This window comes from Hyla sarda, chromosome 6, assembly GCF_029499605.1.
Source record: "Hyla sarda isolate aHylSar1 chromosome 6, aHylSar1.hap1, whole genome shotgun sequence".
Taxonomy (NCBI): Eukaryota; Metazoa; Chordata; class Amphibia; order Anura; family Hylidae; genus Hyla; species Hyla sarda.
In genome coordinates this window covers 153,547,541-153,570,713 of record NC_079194.1, presented here as the reverse complement: position 1 = coordinate 153,570,713, position 23,173 = coordinate 153,547,541, and the positions used below count along the sequence as shown (strand labels likewise).

Sequence of the window (23,173 nt, the reverse complement as noted above, 5' to 3'; positions counted from 1 at the left end):
ATGCCATTTACTGTACGGAATCATAAACATTCTATTTTAATAGTTTGGTCATTTACTCAAGCGACAATACCAAAGATGGTAATTTTTTTCTCTTTTTTTGTACAAGGGCAAAATGAGGGTAATTGTAATTTTTTTTTAATTAGGGAAGGGTGTTTTTTTTTATCTACATTTACTGTATAATGCTATGCCTATTACAATGCTATGCCTATCTACATCAGCTAGATCAATGATTGGCGGCAGGAGGCAAATAAGGAGACCCTTTTCCGCCATTTAAGCTCACAGAACCCCTGCAATCACATTGCACGGGTTTTGTGAGCCCCTCTGAGTTACCAATGATCTTTCACTTTCAACTCCATGATCAGCATTGATCACGGCCATCTAAGGGGTTAATGGCCGGCACTGGTGGGATCGTCATTAGCAGTGAGTGTCCGGCTACTTCAAAGCCACTTAAGAATTCAGGGCGCACAGGTACACCCTTGGACCTTAAGTACCAGGATGCAAGGGCATAAATGTACGCCATTGGTCCTTAATAGGTTAAAAAAAAATAAGAGGGAAAATCTGATTGGTTGCTATGGGCAACTGTACCACTTTACCTCTGCACAGGTTTTGATAAATCTCCCCCTTTGCTTCATTCCTATACACTATGATGATCACTTTGCCCAGGAAGAGGTTATAAGAATTTTTCAGCTGTTTAGATGCAGAAATAACTCTGCAGGGAACAGCAGACAATTTGGATAAACACTGCACACAGAATGGCGGCAGTTCCTGTAACTAAGATTGTCCCACTATAAAAATAGACTGTCATATAACATGGAACTGCTTTGGCAGATCCCACAGTTTATGTAAATGTATTTCTATTACCTATACAAGGCAGACATTATGTTGCCACACTGCCTGTAAAAATAGAAGGAACTAGAAAGTAAAAGTAACAAGCAAGACAATTTAAAGGGGTACTCCTCTGGAAAACATTTCTTTCTAAATCAACTGGTGCCAGAAAGTTAAACAGATTTTTTAAATGACTTCTATTTTAGATATTGACTGACATTGCAGTCCTAGCAACGATTGATTTAGATGGCACTGGCCGCACTCGTAATCTCCAGCCGTGGATTCTGTAGTGTGCACCTAGCCTAAAACTCTCCACTGCCAGTTTCACGTAGGCTCCAAGCCTTTGCTGCAGTTTTACTATTAAAAACACTGCCCATAAGTTTTCTCCCTGCTTGTAGGGGGCAGGATGGTCACAGGGCATGTACTGCAGAGTCTCAACTTAGGATATGCCAGAGATACAGTCAGGCCCCTCCAAGAAGAAAGAAAGCACAGGGCTAGGTAGCAAACAAAGTTATACATTTTTAGATCCCAGAAGAATTTCTTTTCACATTACGTGAGGCGGCCTTGTTTGTGCTGCAGCAGTTGCTGCCTGATCTTAAAGTGGAGAGCCAATAGCCACACCAGTAGCTGTGGCGAGTGATGCCCAAAGAAGTGGAGCAGGAGAACAGCAGAAAAGTATGAACCTAGACCCTGGATCAGGCACAGGGACGGTAACTAAACTAACCACTACATCAGCTTCATTGTGTCAGCCTTAAAGAGTACCTGTCACCAAATAAACTTTTCTAAACTAACTAAGGCTATACTCCCTAACTACTCCTAACACCCCTCCCACTCTCCGAATTTTTTTTTAGAGCTTTAAAAAGCTGTGTATCACACCTTTATTATTGCTCACATAGTTAAATCTCTCAGGAGAAGAAAGTGGGTGTTTTCCAGCAGGTATGACATCACTGAAGCCTGCTGGGGAACCACTTCCGCCCTCACATTGTTGCAGCGTTGTGATGAATAGGAGACCTCAAGCTCTGTGCAGCAGCTTTCAGTGAGGCTATTTGCAGCTTTCAGTCTGTTCAGCTTTTAGTCTGTGCAGCTGCTTTCAGCAGAGGCATAGCTTGTAGCTTCTGGGCCCTGATGCAAAATCTGAAACAGGGCCCCATATGGAAATTATAATACTGGTCTATTATTTGGCAAATGTGCTTTGGGGCCCCCTTAGGTACCAGGGCCACGGTGCGATTGCTCCCTCTGCTCCCTCTATAGCTATGCCCCCAGGGCCAGATTAAAGCTGCCTGGAAGACGGAGCACTTCATTATGTTGCCCCCCCCCCCCCCGACAGTTCCCCCACATTAGGTGCAGTATAGTTCCCCCCCACATTAGGTGCAGTACAGTTCCCCCCACACTACGTGCAGTATAGCTCCCCCACAGACATACAGCCTTCAGACATATACAGTGTATGGCAGGAGGCTGTATACCTGTTTGCCTCAGGATGCCTCAGTGTTCTGACCACTGCTCCTCCGGTCCGGGGACCGGGGTCACGAACTACTGCTATGGCCTATGGGCCATAGCAGTAGGTCCCGGGACAGGAGGTCGGAACACTGAAGATGACGTCCCGCTTACCATGCGCGCGCTTCCTCCTCGATGCTCCGCTTTTCTCCTATGGGTGCGCGCACGGGACGTCAGTGACATCCATTCAGTCACTTTCCATACACTGTCGGTAACCGGGCGCTGAACGGAAGGGGATGCCTGCTGAAATCATTCAACAGGCACCCCGTGCAAACCCCTGGGGGGGGTCCTAAGGCCCCCCCATGTTGGCGAATTCAGATCTGCGATTTACAGTGATTCCCAGTCAATTGGGTCCCCGGTGACGAAGCGCAGCAGCAGGAGGTAAGGCTGCCTCCTGTTGTTGCTTAGCAACAACTCCAAGCATGCACAGAAGGGCATACTGGGAGTTGTTATTATGCAACAGAAGAAGGCACAACTACAACTCCCAGCATGCCCTTTGGTAGTTTGTGCATGCTGGGGGTTGTAGTTGTGCAACAGCTGGAGGCACATTTTTTCTATGAAAAAGTGTCCTTTCAGCTGTTGCATAACTACAACCCCCAGGATGCATGGACAGTCAAAAAGCATGCTGGGAGTTGTAGTAGTAGGCCTCCAGCTGTTGCATAACTATAAGTCCCAGCATGCCCTTCGGCTGTCAGTGCATGCTGACAGTTGTAGTTTTGCAACACTGAGTTAAGTAACAAACTCTGTGTTTTGCAACCAGTGTGCCTCCAGCTGTTGCATAATTACAACTCCCAGCATGCACGGACAGCCAAGGGGCATGCTGGGAGTTGTAGTTTTGCAACAGCTGAAGGGGGGCTTTTTCTCCTTTGGGGGGGCTTTTTCTCCTTTTACCCCTTATGAAAAGGTAAAGTTGGGGTCTACACCAGCATGTTATATTGCACTTATCCCTGAGACCATACAGCAACTGTTGTACTAAATGGATAAAGTGACTAGTGCACACATGGGAAAATGTAAGAACAAGTGCAAAAGGTACTTCCCAAAAGGAAGAAAAGCATGCAGAGTAAATGAGAGCCTAAAATGGCATTCCCCCAACAACAGTTACCCACCACACCTCCGACGCGTTTCGCCTAGCAGGCTTTGTCCAGGAGTGGTGGGCAACTGGTGGGGTCAGAATGTATATGGGAGAGAGCCAATGGGGACAAGGACACGCACTTGTATCGGGTCTCTGTGAGAGGCGCAAGGCATCACCCTGCCGGGCACGGCCTTGTTGTTAATGTGCAACCTCCAGGCTACAGAAACATGGCCGCCGGAGGTTTTAGAAAAAGACTATGAAAAATGGCCGTGCAGGCGCCGCAATCTAACAACAGGACTACAGGAAAATGGCCACTGCCAAGGATGGCAAACGGGCCACAAGAACATGGCAGGTTACATATATTAAGAGTAATAATAATGACACACACACAGATATATTATAATACAGGGGTGATTAGGCATGTATTAGTATTATACATAAATAGGGACTTAGGAACTCATGGAATTAAACATATATAAACAAGTGTTTAATAAAAAGAAGGAAAAAAACAAAAGGGAGGGGGAGGACAAATCAGGGAAAAGTTTGCATAATCAGACAGTGCTGGTTACTATAGTAGAATAAAAAATAAGCAGAGGTTAAGTAGTGAAATAGGTGTATAAGAAAGAGATAGCCATAATAGTTATTGATAAAATATGGTGGTCGCATTGAAAAACATGTGAGGAATATGTACAATATATTGGTCTGTGCATTGTGGCATTGTGGCAAGGAAAGGGTGTATTTCCTTGGCTCACCCTGCAGAAGCTCTCACCTGCTTCTTAAGTAATGAGGCAGGAGTGAAGGGAGGTGTATATGAGATGGAGACTCAGTCTAATGGGGGCTCTTCCTAGGAGACAGCATGTGGGCTGTAGGGAAGAGACAGAGCCTGCTGAGGAGTACACAGCCCGAGCTATGAGGGGCTCAAAGAGAGTGACATGAATTGTGAGTAGAAGGTTGCAGGGGACATATGTTTAACCGGCTGAGGGAAGCTCAGCGGTTGTTAGTCAGGACAAGCTGATCTGTTTAGTCAGTGACCAGACGGTCTAGGATTTTGTTTGTTCCTGCTTTTTGTTTATTTCTTTCCCTGCAACCTGTCTAATAAAACTGGCAAGGTGCCAGATTTGCATTATAAGCGTTTGTTTGCTGGTTTATTGAGAAGAAACGCATCCTGTGGCGTGGTCCAGGACGATCCCTCTTGGGCATTAGCTCTGGGATCGTCCTGGACCACGCCACCTTTTTTTTTTTATTTATTTTTTTTCAGATCAACTGGTGCCAGAAAGTTAAACAGATTTGTAAATTACTTCTATATAAAAATCTTAATCCTTCCAGTACTTATCAGCTGCTGTATAATACAGAGGAAGTTCATTTATTTTTGAATTTCTTTACTGTCTGTCCACGGTGCTCTCTGCTGACACCTCTGTCCAGGGCAGGAATAATTCCCCATAGCAAACCTCTCCTGCTCTGGACAGTTCCTGACATGAACAGAGGTGTCAGCAGAGAGCACCGTGGACAGACAGAAAATTTCAAAAAAGGAAAGAACTTCCTCTGTATTATACAGTAGCTGATAAGTACTGGAAGGATTAAGATTTTTAAACAGAAGTAATTTACAAATCTGTTTAACTTTCTGGCACCAGTTGATTAAAAAAAAAAAAAAAAAAAATATGTTTTCCACCGGAGTACCCCTTTAACCCCTTAACCCCTTCCCGACCTATGACATACCTGTACGTCATGGGTGGCAAGGTGTTCCCGACCCATGACATACAGGTACGTCATGAACATTTTTGCCGCTACTCGCGGCATCCAGCAGCGCCCAGTAAGATGGTGGCTATCACTGATAGCCAGCCATCTTACCATGCGACCACAGGGGGGTTTCGTCCCCCCCCCAGCGATCGCTGCTATTAGCTGGTCAAAACTGACTAGCTGATAGCAGCGTTTCGCTATCAGAATACTTAGCAGCGCGGTGTGTGAGTCCCGATCACGGGGATCAGGACACACACCGCTCTGCTAAGTGTCCCTGACCCGTCCCCCGGCGTCACTTACCCGGCCATGCGATGTCCCGAGCGGTCCTGGCGTCCTCCAGGCGGTCCCGGCGGCGCTGCGTCCCTGGGGTGAGTTTCTGGCAGCAGTGCGGCATCTTCATTGGCAGCAGTGAGATCGCCGTAAAGCGATCTCACTGCTGCCTCTGGGAGTTTCAAAACTGCAACTCCCAGCATGCCCAGACAGCCTTTGGCTTTCTGGGCATGCAGGGAGTTGTAGTTTTGCAACATCTGGAGGTCCACAGTTTGGAGACCACTGTATAATGGTCTCCAATCTGTGCTCTTCCAGATGTTGCAAAACTACAACTCCCAGCAGGCTCAGTCTGTCCAGGCATGCTGGGAGTTGTAGTTCTCTAACATCTGGAAGAGCACAGATTAGAGACCATTATACAGTGGTCTCCAAACTGTGGACCTCCAGATGTTGCAAAACTACAACTCCCAGCATGCCCAGACTGCCCAAGCATGCTGGAAGTTGTAGTTCGGTAACATCTGATCCTTCAGATATTGCCGAACTACAACTTCCAGCATGCCTGGGCAGTCTGGGCATGCTGGGAGTTGTAGTTTTGCAACAACTGGAGGCACACTAGTTGGGAAACATTGTCCGTTTCCTACCTCAGTGCCTCCAGCTGTTGCAATTGTTGCAAAACTATAACTCCCAGCATGCACTGACAGACCATGCATGCTGGGAGTTGTAGTTTTGCAACAGCTGGAGGCACACTGGTTTGGAAACACTAAGTTTGTTTGCAAAACACTTGAAAGTTTATTACTTAACTTAGTGTTTCCAAACCAGTGTTCCTCCAGCTGTTGCAAAACTACAACTCCCAGCATGCACGGACAGCCAAAGGGCATGCTCAGAGTTTGCAACAGCTGGATGTTTGCCCCCTCCCCCCAATGTGAATGTACAGGGTACACTCACATGGGCGGAGGTTCACAGTGAGTGCTGCAAGTTTGAGATGGCGCAAATTTTGCACTGCAGCTCAAACTCCCAGCGGCAAACTTGCTGTGAACCTCTGCCCATGTGACTGTACCCTAAAAACACTACACTACACTAACACTAACCTAAAATAAAAAGTAAAAAACACTACATATACACATACCCCTACACAGCCCCCCCTCCCCCCCAAAAAATGAAAAACGTCTGGTACGCTACTGTTTCCAAAATGGAACCTCCAGCTGTTGCAAAATAATAACTCCCAGTATTGCCGGACAGCCATTGACTGTCCAGGCATGCTGGGAGTTTTGCAACAGCTGGAGGCACCCTGTTTGGGAATCATTGGCGTAGAATACCCCTATGTCCACCCCTATGCAAATCCCTAATTCAGGCCTCAAATGCGCATGGCGCTCTCTCACTTTGGAGCCCTGTCGTATTTCAGGGCAACAGTTTTGGGACACATATGGGGTATCGCCGTACTCGGAAGAAATTGCCTTACAAATTTTGGGGGGCTTTTTCTTCTTTAACCCCTTATGAAAAGGTGAAGTTGGGGTCTACACCATCATGTTAGTGTAAAAAAATAAATTTTTTACACTGACATGCTGGTGTTGCCCTATACTTTTCATTTTCACAAGAGGTAAAAGGGAAAAAAGACCCTCTAAATTTGTAATGCAATTTCTCCTGAGTACGGAGATACCCCATATGTGGGCGCAAAGTGCTCTGGGGGCGCACAACAAGGCCCAGAAGGGAGAGTGCACCATGTACATTTGAAGTGATTTGCACAGGGGTGGCTGATTGTTACAGCAGTTCTGACAAACGCAAAACAATAAATATCCATATGTGACCCCATTTTGGAAACTACACCCCTCACGGAATGTAATAAGGGGTGCAGTGAGCATTTACACCCCACTGGTGTATGACAGATTTTTGGAACAGTGGTCTGTGAAAATGAAAAATAAAATTTTTCATTTGCACAGTCCACCGTTTCAAATATCTGTCAAACGCCAGTGGGGTGTAAATGCTCACTGCACCCCTTATTAAATTCCATGAGGGGTGTAGTTTCCAAAATGGGGTCACATGTGGGGGGGTCCACTGTTCTGGCACCATAGGGGCTTTCCTAAATGGGACATGCCCCCCAAAAACCCTTTCAGAAAAACTCACTCTCCAAAATCCCATTGTAGCTCCTTCCCTTCTGAGCCCTCTACTGCGCCAGCCGAACACTTTACATAGACATATGAGGTATTTCCTTACTCGAGAGAAATTGGGTTACAAATTTTAGGGTGATTTCTCTCCTTTTACCCCTTGTAAAAATTCAAAAATTGGGTCTACAAGAAAATGCGAGTGTAAAAAATGAAGATTTAGAATTTTCTCCTTCACTCTGCTGCTATTCCTGTGAAACACCTAAAGGGTTAAAACACTTACTGAATGTCATTTTGAATACTTTGGGGGGTGCAGTTTTTATAATGGGGTCATTTATGGGGTATTTCTAATATGAAGACCCTTAAAATCCACTTCCAACCTGAACTGGGCCCTGAAAAATTACGATTTTGAAAATCTTGAGAAAAATTGGAAAATTGCTGCGGAACTTTGAAGCCCTCTGGTGTCTTCCAAAAGTAAAAACTTGTCAATTTTTTATGCAAACACAAAGTAGACATATTGTATATGTGAATCAATATGTAATTTATTTGGAATATCCATTTTCCTTTCAATCAGAGACTTTCAAAGTTAGAAAAATGCTAAATTTTCAAAATTTTCATGAAATTTTTAGATTTTTTACCAAGAAAGGATACAAATATCAGTGAAATTTTACCAATAACATAAAGTAGAATATGTCACGAAAAAACAATCTCGGAATCAGAATGATAAGTAAAAGCATTCCAGAGTTATTAATGTTTAAAGTGACAGTGGTCAGATTTTCAAAAAATGCCCAGGTCCTGAAGGTGAAAATGGGCTGGGTCATGAAGGGGTTAAGGAGCAGGCCATTTTACACCCTAGGACCAGAGCGTTTTTTGAACATCTGACCTCTGTCACATTAAACATTAATAACTCTGGAATGCTTTTAGTTATCATTCTGATTCCGAGAGTGTTTTTTCGTGACATATTCTACTTTAACATGGTGGTAAATTTTTGTGGTAACTTGCATCCTTTCTTGGTGAAAAATCCCAAAATTTTATGAAAAAATTGAAAATGTTGCATTTTTCTAACTTTGAAGCTCTCTGCTTGTAAGGAAAATGGATATTACAAATAAATGTTTTTATTCACATATACAATATGTCTACTTTATGTTTGCGTCATAAAATTGACAAGTTTTTACTTTTGGAAGACACCAAAGGGCTTCAAAGTTCAGCAGCAATTTTCCAATTTTTCCCAAAATTTTCAAACTCACTATTTTCCAGGGACCAGTTCAGGTTTGAAGTGGATTTGAAGGGTCTTCATATTAGAAATATCCCATAAAGGACCCCATTATAAAAACTGCAACCCCCCCCCCCCCCCAAAGAATTTAAAATGACATTCAGTCAGTGTTTTAACCCTTTAGGTGTTTCACAGGAATAGCAGCAAAGTGAAGGAGAAAATTCACAATCTTCATTTTTTACACTTGCATGTTCGTGTAGACCCAATTTTAGAATTTTTACAAGGGGTAAAAGGAGAAAATTTATACTTGTGTTTGTAGCCCAATTTCTCTCGAGTAAGCACATACCTCATATGTCTATGTAAATTATTCGGCGGGCGCAGTAGAGGGCTCAGAAGCGAAGGAGTGACAAGGGGATTTTGGAGAGTACGTTTTTCTGAAATGGTTTTTGGGGGGCACGTTGCATTTAGGAAGCCCCTATGCTGCCAGAACAACAACAAAAAAACCACATGGCATACTATTTTGGAAACTAGACCCCTTGAGGAACGTAACAATGAATTAAGTGAGCCTTAATACCCCACAGGTGTTTCACAACTTTTGCATATGTAAAAAAAATGTGTGTTTCCCCCCAAATTTCACATTTTTGCAAGGGTTAATAGCAGAAAATATCTCCCAAAATTTGTAACCCCATCTCTTCTGAGTATGGAGGTACCCCATAAGTTGACCTGAAGTGCACTACGGGCAAACTACAATGCTCAGAAGAGAAGGAGTCATATTTGGCTTTTTGAGAGCAAATTTTGGTCGGGGGGCATATCGCATTTAGGAAGCCCCTATGGTGCCAGAACAGCAAAAAAAAAAAACTCATGGCATACCATTTTGGATTTTCGACCCCTTGAGGAACGTAACAAGGAATAAAGTGAGCCTTAATACCCCACAGGGGTTTCACGACTTTTGCATATGTAAAAAAAAATAAAAAATTTCACTTAAATGTGTTTCCCCCCAAATTTCAAATTTTTGCAAGGGTTAATAGTAGAAAATACCCCCAAAATTTGTAACCCCATTTCTTCTGAGTATGGAAATACCCCATGTGTGGACGTCAAGTGCCCTGCGGTCGAACTACAATGCTCAGAAGAGGAGGAGCGCCATTGAGCTTTTGAAGAGTGAATTTGTTTGGAATGGTAGTCAGGGGCCATGTGCGTTTACAAAGCCCCCCGTGGTGCCAGAACAGTGGACCCCCCCCCCCACATGTGACCCCATTTTGGAAACTACACCCCTCACAGAATTTAATAAGGGGTGCAGTTAGTATTTACACCCAACTGGCATTTGACAGATCTTTGGAACAGTGGGCTGAGCAAATGAAAAATGTAATTTTTCATTTTCACGGACCACTGTTCCAAAAATCTGTCAGACACCTGTGGGGCGTAAATGCTCACTGCACCCCTTATTACATTACGTGAGGGGTGTAGTTTCCAAAATGGGGTCACATGTTGGGGGGTCCATTGTTCTGGCACTATGGGGGCTTTGTAAACACACGTGGCCTTCAATTCCGGACACATTTTCTCTTCAAAATCCCAATGGCGCTCCCTCTCTTCTGAGCATTGTAGTTCGCCCGCCGAGCACTTTACATCGACATATGGGGTATGATCTTACTCAGAAGAAATGGGGTTACAAATTATGGGGGGCTTTTTTCCTATTTTCCCTTGTGAAAATGAAAAATTTAGGGTAACACCAGCATTTTAGTGAAAACAAATAATTTTTTTCATTTTCCCATCCAACTTTAATGAAAATTTGTCAAACACCTTTGGGGTGTTAAGGCTCACTATACCCCTTGTTACGTTCCGTGAGGGGTGTAGTTTCCAAAATGGGGTCACATGTCGGTATTTATTTTTTTGCATTTATGTCAGAACCGCTTTAAAATTAGCCACCCCTGTGCAAATCACCAATTTAGGCTTCAAATGTACATAGTGTGCTCTCACTCTTGAGCCTTGTTATGCGCCCGCAGATCATTTTACACCCACATTTCCGTACTCAGGAGAAATTGCGTTACAAATTTTGGGGGTCTTTTTTTCCTTTTACCTCTTGTGAAAATAAAAAGTAAAAGGACAACACCAGCATGTTAGTGTAAAAATTTTTTTTTTTTTACACTAACAGGCTGGTGTAGACCCCAACTTTTCCTTTTCATAAGGGGTAAAAGGAGAAAAAGCCCCCCAAAATTTGTAGTGTAATTTCTCCCGAGTACAGAGATACCCCATATGTGGCCCTAAACTGTTTCCTTGAAATACGACAGGGCTCCGAAGTGAGAGAACGCCATGCGCATTTGAGGACTAAATTAGGGATTGCATAGGGGTGGACATAGGGGTATTCTACGCCAGTGATTCCCAAACAGGGTGCCTCCAGCTGTTGCTAAACTCCCAGCATGCCTGGACAGTCAGTGGCTGTCCAGAAATGCTGGGAGTTGTTGTTTTGCAACAGCTGGAGGCTCCGTTTTGGAAACACCGCCATACAATGCGTTTTTAATTTTTATTGGGGGGGGGGGACAGTGTAAGGGGGTGTATATGTAGTGTTTTACCCTTTACTACGTGTTAGTGTAGTGTTTTTAGAGTACATTCACACTGGCGGAGGTTTACAGTGAGTTCCCTGCTAGGAGTTTGCGCTGCGGCGAAAAATTTGCCGCAGCTCATACTTAAAGCAGAAAACTTACTTTAAGCCTGCCCATGTGAATGCACCCTGTACGTTCACATGGGGGGGGGGGGAGATGGAACCTCCAGTTGTTTCAAAATTACAACTCCCGGCATGTACTGACAGACCATGCAGGCTGGGAGTTGTACTTTTGCAACAGCTGGAGGCACACTGGTTGGAAAACCTTCAGTTAGGTTCTGTTATCTAACTCAATATTTTCCAACCAGTGTGCATCCAGCTGTTGCAAAACTACAACTCACAGCATGTACTGATCACCGAAGGGCATGCTGGGATTTGCAGTTTTGCAACATCTGGAGAGCTACAGTATAGAGACCACTGCAAACTGTGGCCATCCAGATGCTGCAAAACTACAAATCCCAGCTTGCCCAGACAGCAAACAGTTGTGTGGGCATGCTAAGAGTTGTAGTTTTGCAAGATCTGGAGGGCTATAGTTCAGAGACTACATATAGTGGTCTCAAACTGTAGCCCTCCAGCTGTTGCAAAACTACAACTCCCAGCATGCCCAAACAGCTGTCTGGGCATGCTGGGAGTTGTAGTTTTGCAACAGCTGGAGTACTACCGTATAGAGACCACTATATAGTGGTCTCGAACTGCAGCCCTCCAGATGTTGCTAGGCAACTTACCGGCTTCCGTCGGATCCAGGGAGCCTGCTGCACGGCATCGCCGCCCGCCGATCTCCGACGCCGATCGTCGCCCGCAGCCTCCGCAGATCGGTAAGTGGACTCCGGCGCCGGTCCTCTGTCGTTTCCCCGTTCTGCCCCGCCTATTGTGGGTGGGCAGGACGGGGAAAACGAAAAAGTTAACCCCCCGCCCCCGATCTGCTATTGGTGGTCACGTCTAGACCACCAATAGCAGGGATAGGAGGGGTGGCACCCCTGCCACCTCACTCTTATCTCTTCAGGGGGATTGTGGGTGTCTTAGACACCCGCGATCCCCCTTATATTCCGGGTCACCGGACCGAAATTCCCACGGACGTATGAGTACGTGCCTGGTCCTTAAGAGGTTAAGGTCATAATGGGCTCGGTCCTTAAGGGGTTAATGACAGTGCCCATTTAAGTGCCTCTGTCATGTACAGCGGTCCCTCAAGTTACAATATTAATTGGTTCCAGGGCGACCATTGTATGCTGAAACCATTGTATGTTTGAAAACCTGGTAATTGGTTCTGAAGCACCAAAATGTCATCCAAAAATAGGAGAAAGTGAGGATTAAGCAAGTCCTTAGATATAAAAGTAAGAAAGATCTGCTGGGAGCTGTAAATCACTGTCTATTTCAGTGTTTTCCAACCAGGGTGCCTTCAGCTGTTGCAAAACTACAACTCCCAGCATGCCCGGACAGGGCATGCTGGGAGTTGTAGTTTTGCAACAGCTGGAGGCACCCTCGTTGAGAAACACTGTCTATGTAGAGGACAGGAGCTTCTTCAGGGTCCTGTACAGTACATGCAATGTCCTAAAAAAGTAAAAATGGAGCCGCCCTTACTTGGTGTCCAAGCAGCTAACCCTGGCATAGGTTAAAAGTAGTACAGAACATGTAGTACCTCCCTGTACTGTAGGGGGCGCTACCAGACAGCCAGTCAGTGCATGTACTTTAGGAATACAGGGATTTTACCAGTGAATGCCCATTCTGCTTGGTCAGTTCTTCCGGCCATTGACACGTTTCACAGATCTGGATTGTCTGTACATTGTATGTTGAGTCTGGTTTCAAGTTACAATGGTCCAGAAAAGACCATTGTATGTTGAAACTATTGTATGTTGAGGCCATTGTAAGTTGAGGGATCACTGTAATGTGTTCCACTGTTTGTTACCAAAAGACTGACTGTCCAATTATGGCTGTGCCATTACACCAGTGGGTGAGGTGGTTACCGACGTACCCTTTGCCACATTACCAACAAGAAGCTATGCAATGCAGAGAGCGGAACCAAACATAGGAGTCATGTAAATAGGGAAACACTGTGGATGTGCAAAAATAAAAATTTATTGTAATGTATAACACTCAGTATCAAACATTTAAGCCTAATGGATGACCAGTTCCTATGAGTTCTAGAACATGGTGAGATCACTAACAGTTATGGGTATTGGCTAGAGATGAGCGAACTTACAGTAAATTTGATTCGTAACGAACTTCTCGGCTCGGCACTTGATGACTTATCCTGCATAAATTAGTTCAGCTTTCAGGTGCTCCGGTGGGCTGGAAAAGGTGGATACAGTCCTAGGAGACTCTTTCCTAGGACTGTATCCACCTTTTCCAGCCCACCGGAGCACCTGAAAGCTGAACTAATTTATGCAGGATAAGCCATCAACTGCCGAGCCGAGAAGTTTGTGACGAATCGAATTTACTGTAAGTTCGCTCATCTCTGGTATTGGCAACTTAACATGTAGGTAGAATATATAAACTGCAAAAGTCTCATCTCTCAAGAACATTTGAGGAGATTTATCTAAACCTATGTAGAGGAAGGGTGGTGTAGTTTCCAATAACAGACAGTTTGTTTATTTAATTTCATTTTTCAAAGGCATTTTTAAATACTAAAGAAGCAATCTAATTTGTTGCTATGGGTAACTGCTCCACTTTCTCTCTGGGCAGGTTTTCATAAAATTTCCCCCATTGAGGCCAATAATAATCTATGTATGATTTCCTTAAAAAAAATAAAAAGATTAAAAAAATAAAAATAAAAAAAAAATGTAAATGTTATGTTGTGTGTGTGCAAAATTACACATTATACATCATACAGTACCTGTATCAGATTTATACATATTTGTTACATTACAGAAAAAAAACATTTCCTCTATGTAACATTGATGCACTATTCTTATAATGGGGTTTTGAGGTTTAACCTTAAAAGGGGTACTCTGCTGCTCAGCATTTGGAACAAACTGTTCCAAATGCTGGATCCGGGAGCTTGTGACATCATAGCCTTGCCCCCTCATGATGTCACGCCCCGCTCCGTCAATGCAAATCTATGGGAGGGGGCATGACAGCCATAGACTTGCATTGAGGGGGTGGGACATGACGTCATGAGGGGGTGGGGCTATGACATCACTAACTCCTAGCACCAACTCCAGTGTTTGGAACAGTTTGTTCCGAACGCTGAGCAGCGGAGTACCCCTTTAAGATCTTAAATTTTTTTTTTAGCAAAACAAACTGCCGCACCAACATCAGTAACCAGCACAGTACAACACATGTACAAGTAGCTGTATCTGGCAATCCGGCTCAGCCCATTTTCTTGAATGAGGCTAAGCTGTACCCACCAGACACATCCATATAGATAATAGAGATAGCAATGTGTCAGGTACTTCAGTGAAGTCATTCTGACCAGTGACTGTATTATTGGGTGGATTCTCTATACCAGATATTCCTTTTAGAGATGAAATAAACTATATTAAAATTTCGACTTCTATTTTATTCCCTTTCGTTCTCCCTGTAATAAGCTTCAATAGCATTTGTGTTAAATAAGACAACAGTAACGGTAATGTCATCTCTGTACATCCTGGACAAGTCCTCTGGCAAACTCAGCATGGCAGCCAGTCTCTCCTGATTGATCTCACCATCCTCGTTGTTTCCTAGAGCTTGTCGGATCAGGTGTGTGGCAACATTCTGATCCTGTATGCTAAGTCTCCTTGTTCTTCTCTTAAGCAGCAGGTTGTGCATGTACCCAAGGCTACGCTTCTCTACGGACACTTGAGGTTCCTGTAAACGGATTTCGGAGAGATATTCTGCTATGATCCTTACCACCTCTTGGTTTTCAAGCATGTCCCAAAGTCCATCAGAGGCCATGATCAAGAACTTATCTTGAGGTCGTAACTTATGATAGGTGATTTCTGGTTTGGCAGTCAGATATGGTGGGGTATGATAGTTGGCAGGATAATACTGATATATATTCAGAGGTTCTATGTTGCAAGCATTTTTCAGAACACTCTGCTGCAACTCTGCACTCCATTTAAACCGGACATCACCAAAAGCCCGAAAGGGCATTAAAATACCTAGTAACCGCTGATCAGTGACTAGAGTCTCCTCTTCAGAAGCTGGGTGCTCGGAATGTATTCTCTGTACCTCAGATTTATTAAAGGCATTGTGGTCAACAGTAAGTGGCACTGCTGACCAGACTCCGTTTGCATCCTGAACGCCCAAGACAGCCCGGCAGTCCCCAGTGTTAGCCACATGCAAATTCACCCCATCTATGTGCGACACACAGGCCGTTGCTCCAGAAAATGCAATTTGTAAGGTGAGATTCTTGACCATTTCATTCTCTGTGGGCACTTGAGCTTCCAATGAGATATCAGAGTCAAGTCTTTGAAAGGCGAAGGACATGGCATCAGCTACGCTCATTCCGGATTCATTGTCCAGATCAATCAACTCTTGCCAATAAACCCGTAGGTGGTCAATGTAGAGCGATGCAATCTCTCGGTACAAATAGTCGTTCTTATGCTTGTGCCATTGAAGTATTGGCAAAACTGGCTTCATCTGTTCTGTGGCAAACTCAATTTCCTGCAGAGTCTCCTGAGACATTAGGGAAACTGCAATATAATAAAACAGGCGCTCACTGACAGAGTGAGCACAAGCGGAGCCGGCATGGCCATCAAAAATGCCGAACAAGTGACCTTTGGTCTGTAGGCAGGTGGCAGCACTCCGTCTATCTTCACAAGGGGTGTTAGAAGCCAAAATATTGCTTTCAAACTTCAGAACTGTATTTTTGCAGTCACTATCTGGTAACTTTTGAGACTGCTCATTGGCTCTGAGGGTGTAGTTGATTTGCTCTGGATCCAGCTGGAAATGGACATCCTCTGCCGTGTAGGAACTGTCCTGGGAGATGTTGGCTTGCTGTACTGGGTAGCACAGACATATTGGCGAGACTGTCTTAACCGAGGGTGTCCTCCTCCATCTATGGGTCATACACTGTGAATACTGGCATCTTCCACTTCTCAACAGGACAGTGCTTTGTTTAACGGTGTTGAGAATCCATCCAGAGAAGGGTCTTGACATTATAACTCGGGCTCCAAACTATGGTGTCGTTGTAGCCTCTTGAACAATGATTCCGAAAATCTCTGTATAAATAAAATTTAAAAAGTTTAATTTATTTCCTTTTTTCATTAAATAATGTCATCATTTCGCATATAAGCTTCTCCATTTCTGTCTAACACAAGAAAATCTGCATTTTACACATTTATTTCAGCCTCCTCTATGTTTTTTCCCCCATAAGGAATTAGACCACCCTAGCATTACCCGTCATCATACAAGTTGAATAAACTCTTTTAAAAAGGTATTTATTTATTTTTTAAGTATTTTAGAATGAAACAATGTAGCCATTCAGGATAGTGAATATAGTGCTGTATGGTTCTCCACAACCCATATCACATATGATAGGCAGTCCAGTTTTGCAATTATATTATACTTTACTGGATTAGTTACTGCTCAGCAGATAGCATTTCATATCATAGGCTTAGCTACATGCTAAACTTTTATATAACTGTATTTTGTAATATATGGAGTATTCTATAACTAAGCTATTCTTTGTATACGTCACATTTTATATCAATGTCACCACTAGGGGCGTAGAGAGAGGAATGTGACGGGTGACCGAGTTCATATCCCCCCCCCCTCCTCCTCCGCTGATACAGTGCAGCAGTCTCGCCTCCTGTTATAACACTTCTCATAGGAACCTTATCTACAGCTCAATAAAAGAAGAAAATTACACTTTTTTTTCCAGAATAAGAGAACAAGTATGAGTCTGAAGGAAAATTCCATTCTTAACTCATTCATAGTCATTCAGGTATAATCCCTTGAACCTAAAGAGCAGAAGTCCCTATTAGGGATCGACCAATATAGATTTTTAGGGCCGATACAGATAATCTGCGACCTTTCAGGCCGATAGCCGATAATTTATACCGATAATCCGGTATAAATTATCGGCTATAAGTTATTTGGCTATGCGTAGACGCATCTTGGTAGCGCTCAGAGGCAATGCTGGTAGTTTCGCACATGAGTGCATGCTTCTTCCGGCCTGAAAAAGCACGCACTCACGTGCGAAACTGCCGGCGTTGCCTCTGAGTGCTACAAAGATGCGTCTACACTGATACCCAGATACCAGTGACCCAGAACGCAGTGACCTGTACCGAGTGGTGAGTGCACATACACCTTCTTTATGTTGCAGATCTACTGTATGGCCTGGCCACCAAAGAGAAGAATGCAGGGTGCTGTAAAACGTGTTCATCTGAGTGCCTCCAGGAGACCATAGAGTAGAAAGGAAAAAATTGAGAAAAGTCAAAAGTTTTGATTGGGCTGTATGTACCAATCAGGGGGGGTCCAAACACCCAGATCACAGAAGATCTAGGATGTGCAGTTTTTCCCCAGGATCTCTGCAGGAGACTGATCTTAGCAAAAACAGCTGAGGGCTTTTCCTGGCTCTATCAAGAAATCGGTTGGGGTATAAACACCCAGACCTCATCCGATCAAAACTTTTGAAGTGAAAGGGAAACTTTCCGGGATTTTAATTTCCTATTACCACCGTCTGTGGAGAGATTTGGAAACGGTAGTGCGAGTGCGCAACTCGCTAAGATATCATGTATGTGAGAATTATGATGACTGTCCTCCATAACAGGTCTGTCTAAAATAATTGAGGTCCCATGATTAGGAAGTAATTTGTGGTATTGTGAAAAATCCCAGCCATGCCGTCATTATTAAGACATCACATTTCACAACACTTCAGCCTTGAAACTTTAAAAAAGGCTCAATGAGATTGGCCAAAAGCATATCTCTCAACTTTATGGATGGCCAAACAGGAATACTTAGGTTAGGTTCACACTACGGAATTTCCACCTGCAATTCTGCTTTGAAATTGCAGGCGGAAATTCCGCTTGATAAAATGTATAGTATAGTGAATGGGTTTCCGTTCACAAATTCACACTTTGGAATTTGTGAAGCGGAAAATCTGCTTGGAAATTTCCGCCTGAAGAATGGGGTTGCTCATTCTTCAGGCGGAAATACTCGCGGAACACATTGCAGTCTATTGGAGACTGCAGTGTCCGCGTGGTTCTAGCGCCGACTGAGTGCTGGCCACACTCAGAATCTCCGGGCGGAAACTTTCTGCCCGGAAATTACGTAGTCTGAACTCAGCCTTAGGGTCTATTCACACGGGCAGAATTTCCACACCGATTTCGTTTCTGCTTGCTTGGGTGGTTTCTGGCTTGTGCGGATTGTGTGGGAATTGGTGAGCATGCGGAAATTCACAAGTGTGGAATCCCATAGAAGTTTATTGGACTTTCATTTCAGGCGGAATTCTGTAAGCTGAAATTCCACCCGTGTGAATAGACCTTTATGGGACATCGTATAAAAGGTTCTATTTTTAAATGTATTTCTATATGCCTTAACTTTGACATTAGGACAGGATATATTGTAATATAACAATTTAAAAAATCCAAAAATTGCACAATGGATTATTATGAATTTGGCCTGAGAAAATCTGTTTTTCAGGCCAAAAAAAAAAAGGGGGGGAGGGGAGAGGGGGTATTTAGAATTTCCGAAACACATTTCTTTGCAGTAGACTGATTTTCAATGGAATTCTGCAGTATTTCCACAGCAGAAACATCTGCCGCAATACTTCATATTCTGGACTGCGCAGAATGTATGAACAGGTCAGTTATTTCTACGGAATCCGCTCAGAAACGAATTACCGTCTATTCCGCCAAGACGAAATTTTATCAGGCAGACATTCCGCAGTCTGAATGGACCCTTAGAAAGCAAGGAGAGTCTGTGCCTCCAATAGAGGGACACTTGGAAGGTATGGCCATAGGGGCTTCATGCACACAGAATGAAGGCTGTATGGCAGCAAGTGGGGTCTCTAGTACATAGCCATACATGTCTCTTTTCTGCAGTCTAGGTACCATACATATAAAGCTATAGTATATATATTATATATATATATATATATAACCCATAAGGCCACTGGGATCTTTGGTCACACACACACACACACACGACCGTATTACAGCTCTATTTTGTACTAAGCGGTAATAGGGCTGCCACAGAGGAATGTGGGGTTTCTACTATAGCTGTGTGTGTGTGTATATATATATATATATATATATATATATATATATATATATATATATATATATATATATATATATATATATATATAGTTGTCTTGTAAGCAATGATCTGCCATGTAAATAAACCAGACTCCGGCTCCCTACCTCCCTTATCACCCCGGGCCTGTATACAGTACTTGGCGCAGACAGCTGTAGATATCATAACAAATACTTAGGCAGATGTCTATTAAATAATCCAATGCTTATGAGTCAGTCGCTGTCACCGCATAGTTTCTACAAAACCCAGAGGAGACGCCTCCTTCCTGAGATCAGTAGTTCTACTGTTCGAAGGTCTAGAATAGTCCCAGTAACACCTCCAGCCAGTGTGCCTCCAGCTGTTGCAAAACTACAACTTACAGCCTGCCCGGACAGCCAAAGGCTGTCCGGGCATGCTGTAAATTGTAGTTTTGCAGTAAGCTTGAGGTTGCTCCTCCTGCAGACCTTCCTCAATGCATAGGGTGACTACTGGCACATGCCTCCAGCCCCATTACCCCTTATAGACTAGTATACAGGAAACTAGATCAATAATATGACATATAAAGCCTAAGTGCTCACACAAGTTTGTCTTGGCTGCTAAATCTATCAAATGTGAATTTCCTTACCAGAATGGGGAGGGGGATGGGGGTCAATATGGAGACTGCCAGTCCTCTCAGTGCTCTGCTCTCACACACTGCAGATTCTAAAAATGGATTGGAACTGGCAGCCAAGCCCTTACGTCCGGGTCCTCCCCTTCCCTGTAATGATCCCCTCCTCCTCTATAGCACTGACAACAATAGGGAAGACATACCTCAAGCTGAAGAAGATCTATACACACCCGCCCTCGCCCTCTCATGTATAATGCATAAAGCCGGAGTCACACTTGTAGATTTTTGACTGTTCGTGGCTTCAAAAATGGCATCTAAAAACCTGGATGTGAGAACTTGCTCCTAAGGGTAGGGTCACACGTGCCGTATTTGCTGCTGTTTATTTTGCTACTCTTTGAGGTCACAAGGTAGAAAGATACGCAGCAGCAAATACGCAGCAAAATATGGCACACGAGACCCTACACTAAAACTTTGTTGAAAATATTTTTAAATATTTATCTGATAGAAACTCACCAATGTAATAATTAATAATAATAAAAATTATATTTATTTATATATATATATATATATATATATATATATATATATATAATATTTACATAGCACCAACAGTTTCCGCAGCACTTGACAATTTTGAGGGTACAAATAAAGACAAGTGTATGTTCTGTAATGTTACTGAGAATACACTGTTAGGCTGGGTTCACACCACGTTTTTGTGAGGGTGGGTTCACACTACGTTTTCTCCCATACGGGAGCGCATACGGCAGGGGGGAGCTAAAATCTCGCGCTCCCGTATGTCACCGTATGCGCTCCCATATGTCATTCATTTCAATGAGCCGGCCGGAGTGAAACGTTCGGTCCGGTCGGCTCATTTTTGCGCCGTATGCGCTTTTACACCCGGACCTAAAACTGTGGTCAACCACGGTTTTAGGTCCGGTTGTAAAAGCGCATACGGCGCAAAAATGAGCCGACCGGACCGAACGTTTCACTCCGGCCGGCTCATTGAAATGAATGACATACGGGAGCGCATACGGTGACATACGGGAGCGCGAGATTTTAGCTCCCCCCTGCCGTATGCGCTCCCGTATGGGAGAAAACGTAGTGTGAACCCAGCCTAATACAGTTCCTGTATTGCAAAACCTGACTAAACTGTATCAAAACGTGTGTACAAAGTTTTATCTGTATACAGTTGAAAACCGTATATGGTTTGAAAAATCATGTCCGGTTGCATCCGTTTTTTAAGAAAAAAAATGTATATGTTTTGAACTTTTCACTCCATTATGAATAAAGTTTCACTTGTTTGATTGAAATTCCAAGAAAAAAAACTATGGAAAGTCAAAAACTGGTGAAAACTGGATGGAACCGTATGCACATACGGTTCTGTACGGTTCCCATTGACTCCCATGTTTAAAAAAAACGTATACGGTTTAATACGGTTGTTCACCCGGACCAAAAATAGTGGTAGGCCACGGTTTTCTGTCCGGAAAAAAAAAAGTAAAAAGCCGTATGGCTTGAAATTCGAGACAACGGTATAAATTATGGTGCAAACGGTTTTGAATGGGAAATCTATGGACACGGTTTCCTGTATGGTCGCATACGTTTTTTTTATGAAACCGTATTCCGAAACCGTTTAGCAAAATCGTGGTGTGAACCCACCCTTAGAAATGCAACTGAAGGGTGGAACATCAGCTTTTGGCTAAGTTTCCACTTGGTTTTTTTCTGGCAGTTTTTGGATATTTGCCACTGCAGTTTTTGAGCCAAAGTCAGAAGTGGATCCATAAGGGAGGAGAAGTGTAAGTCCTTCCTTTATATGTCCTATTCCTTTTGAATACACTTCTGGCTTTGGCTCAAAAACTGCAGTGGCAGATATCCAAAAACTGCCGGAAAAAAAAACAGTGGAAACTTAGGGGGAGATTTATCAAAACCTGTGCAAAGGAAAAGTTGCCCAGTTGCCCATAGCAACCAATCAGATCACTTCTTTCATCTTGCAGAGGCCTTGCTAAAAATGAAAGCAGCGATCTGATTGGTTGCTATGGGCAACTGGGAAACTTTTCCTCTGGACAGGTTTTGATAAATCTCCCCCTTAGCTTTCATCTGTTTTCTATGGTAATTCAGCACTGACCTCTAGAAACAAAAGAAGTAATATGGACCCCATATTAGCATAAACAAACATTTGGTCTGAGTAGAGGTGTCTGGTAACAACCCCCGACTTACATACTAGATCAGGGTTTCTCAAACTGGAAAGGTAGTACATGAGATTTTATCTGTTCTCTATGGTAAATGGGCGCTTACCTGTAGAAACAAGGGAAGTCATTTTAACTCTGTATTAGCATAGACAATTGGCCTGGGGACACGTGTCTTGTAACATCCCCCCACTTACATACTTGATCAGGGCTTCTCAAACAACTTCTACTGGAGCCTCTACTGCAATTGTGACTGTATTTGCATACAATGGGGAAGATTTATCAAAACTTGTGTACAGGAAGAGTGGTGCAGTTTTTTTTTTCCTTTTTCAGAGGCCCTAGTAAAAATGAAAGAAGAATCTGATTGGTTGCTATGGGACACTGTACTACCACTCTACCGAAAATGGGGTGCTGACGTATACTGTTACCCCATTCACTTCTATCGTCGAAGGCTAGTGACTTTTTTTGGGACATATGTGCTATTCCAAAAGCACAACAGCCCCATGAGTCCATTTAAAATGGCGTATACAACCTTAACGGAGTCACTAGGAGCCATAGAAGTGAATGGGGGTCTGCTTCTACCGATAACAGTATACATCGACATACCGTTTTTGGCAGGGGCAGAAACATAGTGGGATATTTACTGTATCAAAACTTGTGCAGAGGAGAAGTTGATCAGTTGCCCATAGCAACCAATCAGATTGCTTCTTACATTTAAAAAAAACTTGAAAAATGAAAGAAGCAATCTGATTGGATGCTATGAGCAACTGCACCACTTTTCCTTTGCACAAAAGTTTTGATAAATCTCACCCTATATGGTGTGTTCACACTTTTACTCCCATTTTGTTGGTTTTGTTTTAATATTACACTGTGTGAACTCATCCTTACTATAGTTTTCACCTTAAAAGTCATACACCTTTTAC

The 23,173-nt window shown here is 43.4% G+C and overlaps 1 protein-coding gene across 6 annotated transcripts; it reads right to left on the bottom strand.

The window, feature by feature from the left end:
* Positions 1–13,680: 13,680 nt before the first annotated feature.
* Positions 13,681–22,596, bottom strand: PDP2 (pyruvate dehydrogenase phosphatase catalytic subunit 2). 6 transcript variants are annotated; one of them, XM_056528369.1, is made up of 3 exons: positions 22,448–22,596; positions 22,282–22,359; positions 13,681–16,441 (listed from the first exon to the last, which is right to left on the bottom strand). In XM_056528369.1, the coding sequence occupies exon 3, from the start codon at positions 16,377–16,379 to the stop codon at positions 14,799–14,801; it is 1,581 nt and encodes a 526-aa protein (XP_056384344.1). In that variant the 5' UTR covers positions 16,380–16,441; positions 22,282–22,359; positions 22,448–22,596; the 3' UTR covers positions 13,681–14,798. The 6 variants fall into 6 exon arrangements, with proteins under 6 accessions (XP_056384344.1, XP_056384343.1, XP_056384347.1 ...); XM_056528368.1 differs by lacking the exon at positions 22,282–22,359 and having other exon boundaries at positions 22,360–22,578; XM_056528372.1 differs by lacking the exons at positions 22,282–22,359; positions 22,448–22,596 and adding an exon at positions 21,993–22,015.
* Positions 22,597–23,173: the final 577 nt, after the last annotated feature.

What these genes read in the sequence shown, in the direction of transcription:
- PDP2 (XM_056528369.1), bottom strand. Translation starts at nt 16,379, where the DNA reads ATGTCAAGACCCTTCTCTGGATGGATTCTCAACACCGTTAAACAAAGC.